The 16,933-nt window shown below is 38.9% G+C and overlaps 1 protein-coding gene across 1 annotated transcript in view; it reads right to left on the bottom strand.

The window, feature by feature from the left end:
• Positions 1–16,933, bottom strand: part of ArgRS (arginine--tRNA ligase-like protein) — a 129,872-nt gene that overhangs the window by 36,355 nt on the left and 76,584 nt on the right. Inside the window, exon 7 of the mRNA XM_067143223.2 lies at positions 5,269–5,453. Within this exon, the coding sequence (XP_066999324.2) occupies positions 5,269–5,453 (185 nt within the window). The remainder of the gene's footprint in view (positions 1–5,268; positions 5,454–16,933) is intronic.

Here is a 16,933-nt window from a genome sequence, read left to right as displayed (position 1 = left end):
ATCTGCAAGTACGAGCTCCACTGGAATGCTGGCAAAGCAGCTGGGATTGATAATATTTCTGGGGATATACTAAAGGCAATGGGTTGGGTTATACTACATATCCGAAGTACTTGTTTGATCACTTTTTGCATGAAGAAGCTATACCAAATGAATGGACAGTTGTTATAGCAGCTCAGTGTATAAAAGGGCAATGAACATAAAGTGGATAATTACAGGCCAGTCAGCTTGATATGTGTTGCTCTGGGAGAAAGCATTCTTTCTGATTACAATAAACATATTTGCAAAATTACCAACTGGTTTCATAGAGAGCAGCTCAGGATTAGGAAAGGTTATTCCAGCAAGGTATAGCAGATATTTTAGAATCAGGTCCAACAGACTGTTTTGCTATTGACCTATCCAAGACTTTCGATAGGGAGGATCATGGAGTCTACTGACAAAATTGAAAGCTATTGTACTAGACAAAAGAGTGATTGAATGGGTGGCTCACTTTCTACAAAACAGAATTCAACAGAATTAGAATATTGCCACTGATGCTTTCATGGCCCGTACTTATAGACATGATGATGATGGCACTGTACCCTGTGAAACGTAAAGAATTTCACTTTATTTTCTTGACACGGCATAAGTCCAAAAGCCTATACAGCATCATGTCTAGAATTAGAATAGGTGAAAAACTATTTGATCCCATTATGATTAACAGAGGTTTTTCTAAAGGTAGTATTATTGAATCTTTATATTTCCTTATTTATACTGTTATGTGATCATGCGACTGCCAGCCCTCTGGAAGCCTCTTTCAGTACTTCCTGGAAGCAGAGGTGCCAACCTTTAAAGGGTTAACAGTAATTCCCCCCAACCTGCACCCCCATCCCCTCACACAAAGTTTTAGTCAAATCCTAAGCATGCTCCTCTCCTCTATCGATTACGACATGCCATGTGCCCTCCGCGACAGCAATGTGTTCTAAAGTATATCATATTACACAATATAATTTGCACATTACCTGTTAGTAAAAGCAAAGCAAAGTCACCTCCGTACAGGCCATGAAGGCCCTTGGAGGAGTGGAAGGTAAAGGCTTCCACCATTGTTAACCTCAACACGTGATGGGGTAGAGTGGTTAATTCTGCGCCCGGCCGTCTTTGGCCCCAGGAATTAATCTGGTACTCATTTTTGGTGTAGGCTGAATGAACCTCAGGGCCATATGCACCTCCGGAAGTGGAAATATCAGTTCTTAAATTTTACGTTTTCCTGACTGGGATTCTAACCCACGTGCTTCCGGGCGAACCGAGCACGCATTTACCGCCTCGGCCAGGCAGCCCCTCATTAACTGTTAGTACCATGATAAAACAATCTTTGTAGCTTATTTCGCACCCAGCAGCTGCTTTTCTGTGTAGGTATTCTTGAAGAATCCTTCCCCCTGAGATGATATTTTCGTCTTCTGGGCCTAAATTCTGTTTGAGACAAAGTGAAAACTCCTTTTGAGGGAAATTTACTGTGAGGTACACTTAATACAGCACTGCAAATTCAACATTACAGGTTTTATGGTGAAGAAGAGTAGAGCTTCTTCAATCACAATGAATTTCACAACGCTCACAACAAGTAAAAGGAACTGACGATCGAATAAGTTTAGATAAGAACTCACAAGCAGTGAAACTAGGAGGGTTAAACAGTAATGTTCAAAAGAATTGAACGTGTTTCATATTTAATTTATTTCGGAGAAAATTATTTTCACGATAATGTCACTTTTCCGTAATAATTTTCCCTTAGAGCGCAATGCTGTAATCGTGACGCGAAATCTGTAATAACTTTGGACAATCCGTAATAGTTGGCACCTCTGTGGAAGGAATGAGTGAGTCGGACCAGGAATCTCCTGGCCAGCCTGAGGGTATGTGATGTGCTCTACATCTGGTGTCTCCGTGGATTTGGTGGAAGGCAAACTCCACCCCAAAGGTACCAGAACTTCATCAGCATGTATATAAAAGCAGGCTCGCTGTGAACAGGAGGGAGTATTGGGAGAGGGTTGTCGTGTTAGACTGTTTGGAGTAGTGAGAGTTGAAAGAGTGTCATCGTGATGCAGTGTTTGGAGTAGTGAGTGTTGAGAGAGTATGTCATCGTGGTTGTGGACTGCTCGAGTAGTGAGCACTGAGAGAGGTTTTTTTTTCTTGGTGGTACCTGAAGCCATCTCTTTTCAGTTTTGACTCAGTTAATTTTTGAACTTGCATACTCCAGCAGTGCGTGGAGAGGACTCCATTAAGATACAGTAAGTACCAAATTTCAAGTTTTAAGAATTTAAATGAAATAAACATAAATGTTTATACATTTCTAAATATATTTTAGTATAATTTGATATAATTTGATGATGTTCCTTCAAGAACAAAGCATGCCAGTCTATTTTAATTAAGTTGTTTCTTCTTCAGGTATAATTCTGTTACCACGTTTTCTTCTGCAAGTAGTTCATAAACGTATTTATTCAAAATTAGTTTTGGCAGACGGAAGAACCTAACAGTTATAAAGAAATAACTACAGTTGAGAGTGTGTTGTCGTGATGCAGTGTTGGAGTAATGAGTGTTGAGAGTGTCATCGTGGTGGACTGCTGGAGTAGTGAGTGTTGAGAGTGCCATTATGGTGAATTGTTGGAGTATAAGTTTTGAAAGTGCCATCGTGGTGGAGTGTTGGAGAAGTGAGTGATGTCGTGGTGTACTGTTGGAGTAGTGAGTGTCGTCATGGTGGACTCTTGGAGTACTGAGTGTTGAGTGTCGTCATGGTGGACTCTTGGAGTACTGAGTGTTGACAGTGTTGTCAAGGTGGACTGATGGAGTAGCAAGTGTTGAAAGAGTCATTGTGATACAGTGTTAAGAGTAGTGAGTGTTGAGAGAGCGTTGTGATGGTGGACTATTGGAGTAGTGAGTGCTGAGTGTCATAGTGGTGGACTATTGGAGTAGGGAGTGCTGAGAGAGTGTTGTATCGAGATAGTGTCGCGGTGGACTGCTGGAGTAATCAGTGTTGACAGTGTTGTGTGGTGGATTCTTGGAGGAGTATTGAGAGAGTGTCGTGGTGGACTGCTGGAGCAGTGAGTGTTGAGAGCGTGTCTAGCGATGCAGTGTTAGAGTTAAAAGTTGTTGTTGTTTAGTGGTTGGTGTTGAGCTGTGCAGCCGGCCCCGTGGTGTAGGGGTAGCATGCCTGCCTCTTACTCGGACGCCCCGAGTTTGATTCCCAGCCAGGTCAGGGATTTTTATCTGGACCTGAGGGCTGGTTCGAGGTCCACTCAGCCTACATGATTAGAATTGAGGAACTATCTGACGGTGAGATGGCAGCCCCGGTCTAGAAAGCCAAGAGTAATGGCCGAGAGGATTCGAAATGCTGATCACACGACACCTCGTAATCTGCAGGCCTTCGGGCTGAGCAGCGGTCACTTGGTAGGCCAAGGCCCTTCAAGGGCTGTAGTGCATTGGGGTTTGGTTTGGTTTGTTGAGCTGTGTGGTGTAGTTGTCTTACTGAGTGATATGTGTTCAGTGATTCAGTGTGTGGAGAAGTCATGTGAGTTAATTGTGCACGTTATTGGTCTTGTCTAGAGTCGAGCCAAGTGAACAGCAGTCATATGCTGCGATAGTCAGTAGATATGTATTTGAATCCAGTTACAGGAAACTGCTGGGTGGAATGACAGGTTTATGCGAAGCAAAGTGAAAGGCACGAACTGTCAATCAAGATCACGGAGAGATTGCCTGTTTCAGGTAAACACCAGCAGCCGAAGACCTGCTCTGAAGACAAGTGACTTTTGTAGTCACTAATTAGTGAAGTGTTGTTATTCATTGTCAAGTATAACTCTGTGTGTGTGTGTGTGTGTGTGTGTGTGTGCGCGCGCGTGCGCGCGTGTGTTTTTAGTGTTAACTGGATCATCCAAGTTTAAATTAGTCCAATGAAACCATCAGTATTCTATTCATAACAATATAAATGATCTGACTAAAAGAAATGGCATCACAGATAAGGCCTTTCGTAGATGATGTTATACTGCACAGAGTAATAAATAAGTTACAGGATTGTGAGTGGTCACAAAAAGAACTCAACAATGCTGTGAGATGGGCAGTAGACAATGGCATGCTGGTAAATAGGGTGAAAAGTCAGGTTGTAAGTTTCACCAAGAGGAAAGGTCCTGTTTTAATTACTGCATTGATGTGGTGAAAGTACCTAATGGGGATTGCTGTAAACAGCTGTCCGGAAAGATCTTTGGGGTAAATAGATGTTACAAATCCCTTCATACCGGTACAATTATGAGTGTATTTAGCGATTATAGTAATGACTGGGACACACTGTTGGAGGAGGAGTGGTGGAAAGACCGAAGAAAGTGGAGAGGAACCATATTTGCCCCTACCCGGCTACAGTTGGATAAAGGGAAGTGATGATGATGATGATGATGATGATGAGTAATGATGTAAAGCAGAAGATGTATAAGACCAAAATTAGAGTATGGGACCCTCATCAGGATTACTTGATAAATAACTGGAAAGGATTCAATGGAAAACAGCATGATTTGTTCTGGGCAAATTCCAACAAAAGAGTAGTGATACAAAAATGTTGCAAAGTTTGGGCTGGGAAGACTTGAGAATAAGAAGATGAGCTCCTCAACTAAGCAGTATGTTCTGAGCTGCCAGTGGAGAGAAGGCATGGAATGATATTAGTAGACAGATAAGCTTGAATGGAGTTTTTAAAAGTAGGAAAGATCATAATATGAAGATAAAGTTGGAATTCAAGAGCATAAATTGGGGCAAATAGGATGAGAAATTAGGGATAATATTTTACCAATGGAAGGAGATGTTCAGCGAATTTCCAACTGCTCTGAAATCAGTTAAGAAAAGAATAGGCAAGCAACTGATAGGGAATCTGCCACCTGGGCAAAAGCCCTAAATGCAGATCACTGACTGAAAACTGCACAGCAAAGCTGTGGTGGTAATTTCTTCTGTGACTGTCTCTTTCTTTTCTGCAACCCCTATTATCAAACGTGACCTTTCATCACTGTTGTTCAAATTTGTGAAGAATGAGCAAATAATAAAAGTATACAGAGGAGACCAAAGCATCCTGGAATATTATATGATGCACTGAGGTTGAGAGTATTGGGTATCACTTTAAATACTTAGATGACAGATAGAAATGTTTTCTCTACTTGACCAATCTGGAGGCGACATATTTTGCATTTCTCCAGTACTTCGATGCAAGTCTATCAATACTGGAACACAATACGAACACAACATAGTCTCAAGAAGGGCTCTAGTACTCACCTGCCCAAGATCTGTGACATATATAAGCCAGTCGGCCTTTTCTTCTTCAATTCGTTGTTTGATGCATGCCATATCTGATGTGTCATATGTAAATCCACCATCAGATTTTATAATAGTAAGAGGAATGCTATCATCTTTCACCAGTCCCCACATCACTTTCCTCCCTTCGTCCTCTTCTAGAAAGCCTGTTTTTGATACAGAAATGTTCCATAAGAAAAAATAGATTTAAAGTTGGGTAACAAAGAAATGAATTGAAGAAAGCAAGAAAAAAGACTACCAACTTTGTCACCTCTGAAAATACTACATCAAATGGTGAAATACACTGGAATTTGTATTGATGCATGCTAGCAACTACTCTGAATGTTTTGGTATCCAGGAAAAGAATGGAGGATGATTGTACCATGATAAAGCAGGAAAGCAGAAATAAGCTTATCACAATTGAGCTGTCATCATGTTTATCCATGCAACTAACTTCATAAAGCTAAAATATTTCTTCCCTTTACTCCTCAATGTGCATGTCTTTGCATCCTGAGGTAGGTGAACTCCAAGTTATTATTTCTTTCTTCAACGAACCTGATTAGAAAATAAAAAATTTAAATGTGGATGTCCAGTGCTGTTCTGTTTAAAGAAATCTAATGATCAGCATTTTATGGGGCATTTTAAAAATAATAACAACCATGCAAAGTTTTTTTTTTGCTGGTGGCTTTACATCATACCGACAGATAGGTCCTATTATTATTTATAAGTTTCATATTCCGTATTGATTGGATTCAATGTAATAGATAAGAAAAATGTTCCACCGATCAATACATTTATTGTGGATGAATTATTACACTAGTACCGGTTTCGACCTATCTTGGCCATCATCAGCTAGCACACAAATTTACAGTCACGTGCCAAATGTTGTCCAGAAAGGCGACCGATTCGGACAAGGTTCTATGATGGTTTGGGGTGGCATCAGTATTGATGGCTGTACAGCTCTTGTTTTCATCCATGGTAATCTTACCGCTGCGGGGTACATCAAGCAGATACTGCTACAGCATGTGTTGGTTGCTGCATACAGTGTTGGCCCTGAATTCGTACTCATACACGACAATGCCAGGGCTCATGCAGTGCGCATCACCAGAGCTGTCTTGCAAGAACTGGACGTTCACGAGATGAAATGGCCAGCAGTGGGTCCCGACCTTAATCCCATCGAGCACGTGTGGGATAGGCTTGACAGAAGTGTCCGTGAGTGTCCTGTTCCACCACAGACTCTCCAAGACCTCAAACAGGCTCTCATTGAAGAATGGGAACTGAGACCGCAACGCGGCATCCGTCGACTTATACGGAGCATGCCACATAGGAGCCAAACTGTGATAAATGCTCATGGAGGACGTACACCATACTGAAGCTCTCCAATTGTGATAGAAATCCACCCTTGAGGACTGTTATCACTTTGTTTTTGCCCCTATTTGGACATTTCCGTATGTGTTCTGAAAATGAACGTGAATCCATCAATGTTCTTGTACAGTATATACTTCAACGGTAAAGAATAAAGGTTTAGTTGGTAATATACCTGGGTGTGAGGTATTGTTTTGTGGAGCATGGCATACGTTCAAACACATGTTCTCCTAATTTTTTTGAACTGTGTAGTACTAATCCCTGGTAAGGCAGAACCATGGTGTTCCTCCTATAGTGATACAAATCACAGATAATGCAGACTCATAGTGTTCCTTGCATGGTGGTACTAATCACAGGTAATGTAGATCCATGTCATGTCACGCATAATGGCACCACTCACAGGTAACACAGACCTATGGTGTTCCTCACATAAGGGTACAACTCACAAGCAACGCAGACCTATGGTGTTCCTCATACAGTGGTACTAATCACAGACAACGTAGACCCATGGTGTTCCTCATACAGTGGTACTACTTATAGGTAACACAGACCCATTCTGAACATGAACCAACACGTTGGAGCGCAGCGCTCGACACCCATTCCCTCTAGAAGCTAGTTTCTGCAACCAAGCGCCCGCTCCCCCATCTCGGTGGAATGCACACGATGGAACTGATCACAGGCAATGCCCAGACCGTGGTGTTACTAACATAATGGTTGAAACTTTGTCAATGTATGTGCCTTCATCTCATATGACCCCTGCGAGTGGTTTTTAGCGATTTCAAATTAAGTTACCAATAAAATGCAAAATTGGTTCAAAATGCAAAATTATACAATTTATGCAAAATTCTCAATTTTATGTGAAATAAACATTTTTAAACGATGCATTTTCTTAAAAATAAGATTTATGTTATTTATTTCAGGGGAAATTATTATTATTATTATTATTATTATTATTATTATTATTATTATTATTATTATTATTATTATTATTATTAAGGCGCCTTAAATCTTTCAGTGTGTGGAGTATCTTTCAACGGCCAAAGAGCAGTGCAAAGAACAACCAATCAAACAGTTTAATACACTTTCAAGTACACGCGTTCATTCACTCTGAGTTGACCCTTGCCCATAGGTGTTGAGTAGTAGTTCTGTTTTAAAGTACAGTAGCGATTTATTGTCTGGTAGCCATGGGTAAGAGTGAAGTGACGATCAAACAGCGTGCCCAGAGTTACAAATCGGAACATTTTTATGTAAGCGATACAGATACATTGATGTGCCGACTTTGCAATCAAAGACTTGAATGGAAGAAGAAAGATGTTTTGGATAAACACTGCAAGAGCAGAAACCATGTGCTACTAAAGGAGAGATTTTTCTCCAACCAACATGTGAACAGTGTGGCGTCAATCCACAATAGCAGAAATCGATAGAAAGGCAACAAGAGCAAAAAGCGACAAACAATCGTTCATTGAGAATACTGTGAAGATATCCCTGCAGACTAATATCCCCATCCACAAGCTGGACCATCCTGCTTTCCGAGACTACCTTTAAAAGTAGGTGCCAATTTCAGATATATTTTTGGGTGTTACTTACGTGTTTAAAATACATTACACCATCTTGAGTGGTACAGCCAAACTTACTATGAAGTATTCATAAACTAGCCTATATCTACCCTTCCCCCCCACCCAGGAAAAAGAACCACGTGGATGGTTGTTTTGAAGTATTACGATTGCTATACAGCCTTGTTGAATTTGAGGTTAGGTCTCTCAAACTTTTGACCAAAAACCACTTGGATGCATGTTTCCTAATATGACAACTTCACATGGAATTTCAGGTTGGGTTATTAAAATTTTCGACCAAATATATCCAAACAAACGTGGATGGATGTTATTTTAAAATGTTACAATTTAATGCACCATCTAGGATGTAAAATAATCGCTTGTTTTCATGTAAATAAATGGAATTTTATAGGGAAGAGTTTCAAAACTCATTCAGTGATCCGCTAGGCACGACACCAAATGTTTAAGTATTTGTCCCTACCCCTAAACTTTATTATTATTATTAGCATGTTTAACAAAATTTTATTGGCCCATAGGTATGTTCCCGGATCAGAAGATCTGCCTCAGAGATCATGTTCCACGATGAGGAGGTTCAACAAGGGCAGAGGTAAATGCTGCATTGGACAGGAAGCCCTTTGCAGTAATCGCAGATGAGACGTTGGACAACTGAGGCAGATGTTTCTTTGCTGTTCTATTCAGGACAATCATGCCAACTGGAGAACAAGTTTATTTGGCAAGCTTTTCACTTTTGGATGCTGCCAATGGGACAACATGCAGTCAGGCCATCATTGATGCTCTCAAAGACTATGAAAACGTGCTGGGTTTAGTGTCAGCCTGCTAGATACATGGATACATGTTTCCAGGCATTTCAGACAATAATTGGAGACCATCTTCTTTACTTCCAGTGCTTTGCACATAAATTGCATCTTGTGGGGAATGTTATTCTCAAGGAACTGTAACATTGAACAATTTTGTTTCAAAACTTAAGATGGCTTTTCTCCTCTGCAGGAAGTTGAAGAACACCTATCTAAAGTTTTGCAAGACAATTTCCCTGATATGAATGCATTGTTGTTCCCAGCTTCTGTCATCACTCGATGGAACTCTTAGTTTTGCTCAGTCTAGTATCTTGACAAGTACTTCACACCCCTGGTAGAATTCTTTAGCTGTCTTGATGGGAATTTCCTAAATAGCCGTGGCCATTCAGTACTGGATATGTTTCGAGATCAGGATATGCTTCCCTTGCTGAAAGTTCAGATACAGTTTGTTTCACAGATATCTGTGAAAATTAATGCACTCACAGTACTGGAGGGATCGTCCTACCAGTATGCTCACAAGTTGCGGGATGACCTTTCCACTATTTGTGGAGAATTGAAGAGGTGTGCTGAGGGATGGTTTCCATGGAAACAAGTAACCTGCTGGAGAGTTAAAGAAACAATATGATAAGAGGAAATTAAGGCGCAATTTAAGCAGTGTATTCTTTAATGCATAACTAAGCTCTCGAAGCACATGAACTTCAGTGATACTAACGTGTTTTTCATCACAGTGTTCAGTTTATTTTATTATTATTATTATTATTATTATTATTATTATTATTATTATTATTATTATTATTTTGTATGGCAAAACAAGGATACAATATAAATACATATTTCTTAAATAAGTATGTAATTTACAAGTCAGTATTCAAAACTTAATGTCCAGACTATTCAGCCAGTCCACTGCTTCTGTAGAGGCACTATGTAATTCTTGAACAGTTGCAGGGCAAAACAGTGCTCTGGAACCCATATCACTTGTGTCTTTGAAACATAAGTTGTTTAAAATGTATATAGGAAAATATGTAATATTTATTTCCACCTATTCAATATAATACAAGATGTTGGCATTTAAGTTAAAACATTTTTCAAATGTGAGACATGTTTCGCCTCTTACTATGAGGCATCTTCAGTCACTAATCAAAACCTTATTATTTTTGTCAGACAGCATTTCCAAACATTTTACAGTTATTATAAAAATGTTCATGAAATAACTAAAAATCTAATATAATGATAAACTCATGTGTAGTTCACTTGATGAATAGGACGTCATTAGATGGTACAGTAGTACAGATGATGGCTTGAAGCCTTAGTCAATATTAGATTTTAAATACATAGTGGAAGGCATATAAAATCATTTCATTGAAAATATACAATACATTTAAATGATATTAAAATAGTAGAATCTTAGATGGTATACTTAAAAATGGAGGTATCATATAATTATAAGTGACAGTTGATGGCTTAAAGCCGTAGTCAGAGTTTGAAGTATAAGTGAAATAACATGCTAATATTTAGTAAATGAATATGAAAAAGATTACATGGTGAATATAAAATGTAAAGGAAAAACATTCCAAATGCTGGGCAATTGTTATTGATGTTAGCATATATTTGCCCGTAATGTTTAATGGTCAACAGTTCATAGGATTATTTGTAGATTGGTTCAGCGAGATTGTGTTGATACGTAGTTTATAGTTGGCTTAAATTTATTTTAAGTCATCTGAGTAAGTTTGTAGAGATGATGATGAGCTGTTATTCTCTACGTTGGTATGATTTTGACAAGAAGGTTGAATGGCTGTTGTTTTCTTATCTGATTGACAATATATTTTCAAAATGTTGATATTGGAAATTTTATATTATTGAAGAATGTTGTTGAAGTTTGATGGGGCTGTTGAAATAATGTTGTGATTGGTTGGTTCTGAAATGAAGAAAAAACTGTATTAATTTTGATGAGAATGCAAGAAAAAACTTGGGAAGGTTTTGTCAAAGTGTTGATAGAGAGAAGATGTTGGTGCTTACCTATGGCGTTGTTGGCCCGTTTGACTTGTTGTGTGAATCGTTGTCAGGATAATAGTGGTCACTAACGTTTTTACTCCTTGTGTTGTACGCATGTCGTCTGTGCAGAGAGGGATGGGTTGGAGGGGGCGGGGCTGTAGGCTTGTGATTGGCGCACGGAAGGGAGTTGTGTATAGTGGGGGAAGCGGAGGAGCGTGAAGCATTTATTGGCTTAAGATTGGCCCGTGGACGTGAGTTACGTACGTTGGGAGGGGAAAGGGGGTGTGATATGTTTGTTGACATGGAAGGAGTGTCTATTGATACTGTATTGAAAATATTGAAGAAATTTTTGTCCTGAAGGTTTACTTTATTAAATAATGTTACTATTTGGTCATATAAAGGGCTTCTATTGTCCACTGGATCATTTAAATTCTTATTAGCATTGAATTTTTTGGTCCAAAAATATATATAAATTCTCGAATTTGGTCATGAGCCTACCTTTTTTTAATCTTTTTAAAATTTGAAGGTCTTGTTCAATTGTGGTAAAATTGTGCCCAGTTTCTTTCATGTGATTGCTCATTGCTGAGTGTTTATTGTGTTTCTGAGCATTGAAATGCTCGGAGTACCTAGTTATGAAGCTTCTTCCTATTTGTCCGATGTATGAGCTGAGGCACTCATTACATTTTAATTTATAGATACCGGAGCCTGAGTATTTATTATTTTCAGAATTTATTGTATTGTGGTTGAAGAACATTTTTTGGTTTGAATTTTGAGTTTTGAAAGTTATTTTGATCTCTTGATTTTTTAAGGTACTGGTTATTTGATGTATGATTGGGTTGGTGTATGTAAAGGTTGCGTACTTTGATTTTTCATTTTTTATTGGGGAGAGGTTTGTGGATAGTTTCAATTTAACCTTATTAATTAGTTTGCCTATGATGTCAAAATCATACCAACGTAGAGAATAACAGCTCATCATCATCACTACAAACTTACTCAGATGACCTGAAATAAATTTAAGCCAACTATAAACTTCGTATCAACACAATCTCGCTGAACCAATCTACAAATAATCCTATGAACTGTTGACCATTAAACATTACGGGCCAATATACGCTAACGTCAATAACAATTGCCCAGCATTTGGAATGTTCTTCCTTTACATTTTATATTCACCATGTAATCTTTTTCATATTCATTTACTATATGTATTAGCATGTTATTTCACTTATACTTCAAACTCTGACTACGGCTTTAAGCCATCAACTGTCACTTAAAATTATATGATACCTCCATTTTTAAGTATACCACCTAAGATTCTACTATTTTAATATCATTTAAATGTGTTGTATATTTTCAATGAAGAATGAAGAACTGGCAAGATGGCGCCGAATGAGACGGTAGAGTAAAGTTGCTCTTGCTATACCCTGTTTAAATTGCAAGTTAATCAGCTGAAAGTGCTAATCAGTGTTAAAAAAGTGATATATTTAAGTGCCTTCTTCTTTAAAATATAATTATCATGTCGGTAAAGGAAGTAGCTAAGAAGATATCGGCTTTCGAAGATAGCATGAAAGACTTTCAAGCTCGCCTAGACTCAGCAGTCAGTGCCGCTAACCCACCGAATGTGCTCCAAGCGCTTGGTGCCGAGTTCCAGGAATTCAAGAAACAGGCCAGCGAAGACATCTCCATGCTTAAAGGGGAGTTGAAGGCTCTTGAAGATCGGCTCCAGAAACAAAACGACGCGTTGGACGAGGCCGAACAGTACAGTCGCCGGAACTGCCTATTATTGCATGGTGTGCCGGAACAGCCGTCCGAGGACGTCTACATTAAAATGCTGGACACTGAAAAATAAACTTTTGGTTGAACTTTCAATTCTTGATGTGGATCGCTGCCACAGGCTAGGCCGCCGAAATAGAACGTCTGCTGAAGTGGTCTCACAGGGAAATCGGCCTATCATTATAAAGTTCCTACGATACCATGATCGTGATCGAGTGTGGCGTGCAAAGCGAGCTTTGAAGGGCAGTGGGCTCATGCTAACTGAGTCCCTCACAAGTGCGAGAAAACATATACTTAATCAGGCAAGGGATTTATGGGGACTGCAGAAATGCTGGACTCAAGATGGACGCATTTGTGTATTAAGAAAAGATGGAACCAAATCTCAAATATCCACGATGGCACAGTTAAAAAACATTGCAGGGAGTAGGATGAACTCGTGAAATTAAGAGAAAGATATTATGTGTGTAGTACTGATAATTAATTTATATTTGTGTGTGTGTATGTGTGTGCTTGTGAAAGTCAGTGAATCTACTCACCAGGTTGCTGGGGTAAGCTTATTTTACATCTTACTTAACTTTTGTTTTTCATACTGCTTACTTTCATATGATTGTTGACCAGTATAACGGTAATACCATTGACCTGCATTCCTCTCCACAGCCCTCACCCTACCCTTCTCTTTTGTCCCTACCACCTTCAACAGGACTTGTGTTGCAAGAGCATCTCAGTAGCCACCCGCGATCGTTACGTTGTTGTCATCTAAATGGCCAGTCATTATTAGCTCATATAGAAGAGATTCAGGCTATTTTTGAAGTGAACAATGTACATATTATTGGAATCAGTGAAAGCTGGATGCGTACAGACATGCCGTCATCGACAGCTAACCTTGACAGATACTCAATATTACGTCATGACCGCATTGACAAAATAGGCGGTGGACTTCTACTTTATTACAGAAATGACCTGAAATGTAAGATAATTTCCACTTCTGACCCACGACTTACACTGCGACCGGAATTTATGTTTGTAGAATTAGACTGCCATAAAAAGATATTGATAGGGATTGTATACAAGCCGCCTAAAATAAGACAGACTGATGATTTTGAAGAGGCATTAGCAAATCTTATCTCGGCATACGATGACATTATAATCATGGGCAACTTTAACACTGACTTTTTGAAGCAGACTAGTGACGCGAACAATCTACTGAATTTATTTATCGCTACAAACATGACAATTTTACCCCTCAACGCTACTAATCATGTTCATTACTCTGACCGCACAAGTCATACCTTAATTGATCTTCTTGTGACAAATCAACCTCAAAAAGTAATTAAGCACGGACTGATCCCTGCTCCTGGCATCTCTTCACATGACCTACTGTACGTGTGTTATTCTACTCGAATACCTAAGTACAAACCACGCTACATTACAATACGGGACTTACGACATATGGACCGGAATAAACTACGCTACGATGCATATAACTTGCCTTGGGATAGTATACGTAATTTTCAGAACATTAACTCTAAAGTAAACAAATTCAATTCACTGGTACTGGAAATATTTGACAAGCACGCACCAAAGAAACAGGTAAGAATCACCAGCCATTCTTCCGCTTGGCTAACGGCCGAGATAAGATCTGCTATGGCCAGTCGTGACAAACTCTACAGACAATACAGACAGACGCATGACACAGATGATTTCCAGCAATACAAGATTCTGAGAAACAGAACCAAACAGTTAATTAGGAATGCTAAATATAAATACTTTCAGGAACTGATGAACAATAACAGCCCGAGACAAAAATGGAATAAATTACGCATGTTAGGTATAGGTAAAGCCGTAGAGCAACATGTGCCAAGCATATCGCTAGATGTTTTAAATGATCATTTCGCACGGCCAAGAATAGCCTCTACCTCCTTCCCAGAAAATTCACTACCCTTGTTACAAGAGCAGCCTGTGTATGAGAAATTCTCTTTTAGAAATGTCAGCTCGAATGAAGTTAAACGTGTGATATACGCTATAACATCTAATGCCACAGGTAATGATGACATTCCTATATCGCTTATTAAGGATATCTTAGGAGCTGTTCTGCCAATACTAACTCATATATTTAACTACTGCCTGACAAACGGAGTTTTCCCAGATGTTTGGAAAGATGCACTAATTAGACCCATCCCGAAGAGCTCCAAGTTGGATTCTCCTTCAGATTATCGTCCAGTATCCATTCTACCACCCTTATCCAAGGTGCTTGAACGTCTAGTTCATACACAAGTTACTGAATACCTTACCAAGCATTCCCTCTTGAATCCCTTTCAATCCAGCTTCAGGAAAGGACATAGCACTGCGACAGCTTTACTACGAGTGACAGATGATATCAGACGTGCAATGGACCAACGGGACATGACTGTATTGACATTATTAGATCTCAGTAGTGCCTTCGACACTGTTAATCCTCAGTTACTACTGCAGAAACTTCGAGAGCTAAATTTTAACAGTGTATCACTTCGTTTCTTTTTATCTTATCTTGAAAATCGCCGGCAACGTGTAACAGTTGGAAATTTGAGTTCAGGATGGCAAAGGAAGACCCTCGGCGTCCCTCAGGGGTCGGTTCTCGAACCACTGCTATTTATCATCCAAATTAATGATATATCAAAAGCTCTTAAATTCTGCAAATTGCAAGTGTACGCGGATGATATACAGATTTACTATCATTCAAAACCGAGTGATATTGATACTGCAATTACTAAAATAAATTCTGACCTTCAACATCTTAGTGACTATGCAAATAAAAACAGTTTATTAATGAATCCAATTAAGACTCAAGTTATTATTATCGGTACCAGTAAAAACCTTTATTCCCTCAAGCAACAGAACATCCCCCCAATAATTTTAAACAATAAAATCATACCCTACTCTACTTCAGTGACCAACTTAGGAATTATAATGACTGAGACTCTAAACTGGACTCAACAGGTGATAAGCACATGCAATAAAGTACATAAAAGCTTATATCCCCTGAAACGGTTCGCTAATATATTCTCTGTTCGACTTAAAGTACAAATAATTCGCTCTCTTATACTACCTATATTTGACTACTGTGACACTGTGTTGACTGGAATAACCTGGGACAGTAACAAGAAACTGGACCGGAGCCTGAACAGCTGCATAAGATATATCTTTAATCTGCGATATGATGCTCATATATCACCTTATTATAAGGAGCTGTCGTGGCTTCGAGTGCACCAGCGCCGTGAACTTCACATGCTATCGCTTCTGCACAAAGTTCTTTCCACTAATACTCCCGACTATCTGTCTTCATCTTTTTCTTACCTCTCGTCCTATCATGAACACAATACAAGATCTGGTTCCTCTCTTGCCATACCTATAAACCGCACTGCTGTGTACAACCGCTCCTTCATAATCTCTGTGTCTAGGTCATGGAATTCGCTACCTGCGAACATTAGAGAAAATCCTTCTCATCGCAAGTTTAAAGTGGCTTGCCGGGAGCATTTGCTGGGTAGATCCCGCTGACTTGCTGGATAATTGTTGAGTGAATGAAGGAATGAATGGGATGAATGAATGGATTACTGCAGTTACATAATTTAAGTGTACGTTATTTTGTGTATTTTAAAATTAAGGATTCTTTCATTATTATTATTATTATTATTATTATTATTATTATTGCTATTAGTATTATTTGTTTTATTTGTATTCGAAATTATAAGTTATGTACATACTCATCTAGTGGTTAAGTGTAAGAGAGGGCCTTGAGCCCTAACTTCGCCACCAATAAAGGCATTATCCATCTATCTATCTATCTATCTATCTATATGCCTTCCACTATGTATTTAAAATCTAATATTGACTAAGGCTTCAACCCATCATCTGTACTACTGTACCATCTAATGACATCCTATTCATCAAGTGAACTACACATGAGTTTATCATTATATTAGATTTTTAGTTATTTCATGAACATTTTTATAATAACTGTAAAATGTTTGGAAATGCTGTCTGACAAAAATAATAAGGTTTTGATTAGTGACTGAAGATGCCTCATAGTAAGAGGCGAAACATGTCTCACATTTGAAAAATGTTTTAACTTAAATGCCAACATCTTGTATTGTATTGAATAGGTGGAAATAA

Source organism: Anabrus simplex, chromosome 3 (assembly GCF_040414725.1).
Source record: "Anabrus simplex isolate iqAnaSimp1 chromosome 3, ASM4041472v1, whole genome shotgun sequence".
In the NCBI taxonomy this organism is placed as follows: Eukaryota; Metazoa; Arthropoda; class Insecta; order Orthoptera; family Tettigoniidae; genus Anabrus; species Anabrus simplex.
The sequence above is the reverse complement of the archived record's forward strand: the minus strand, read 5'-3'. Positions and strand labels throughout refer to the sequence as shown.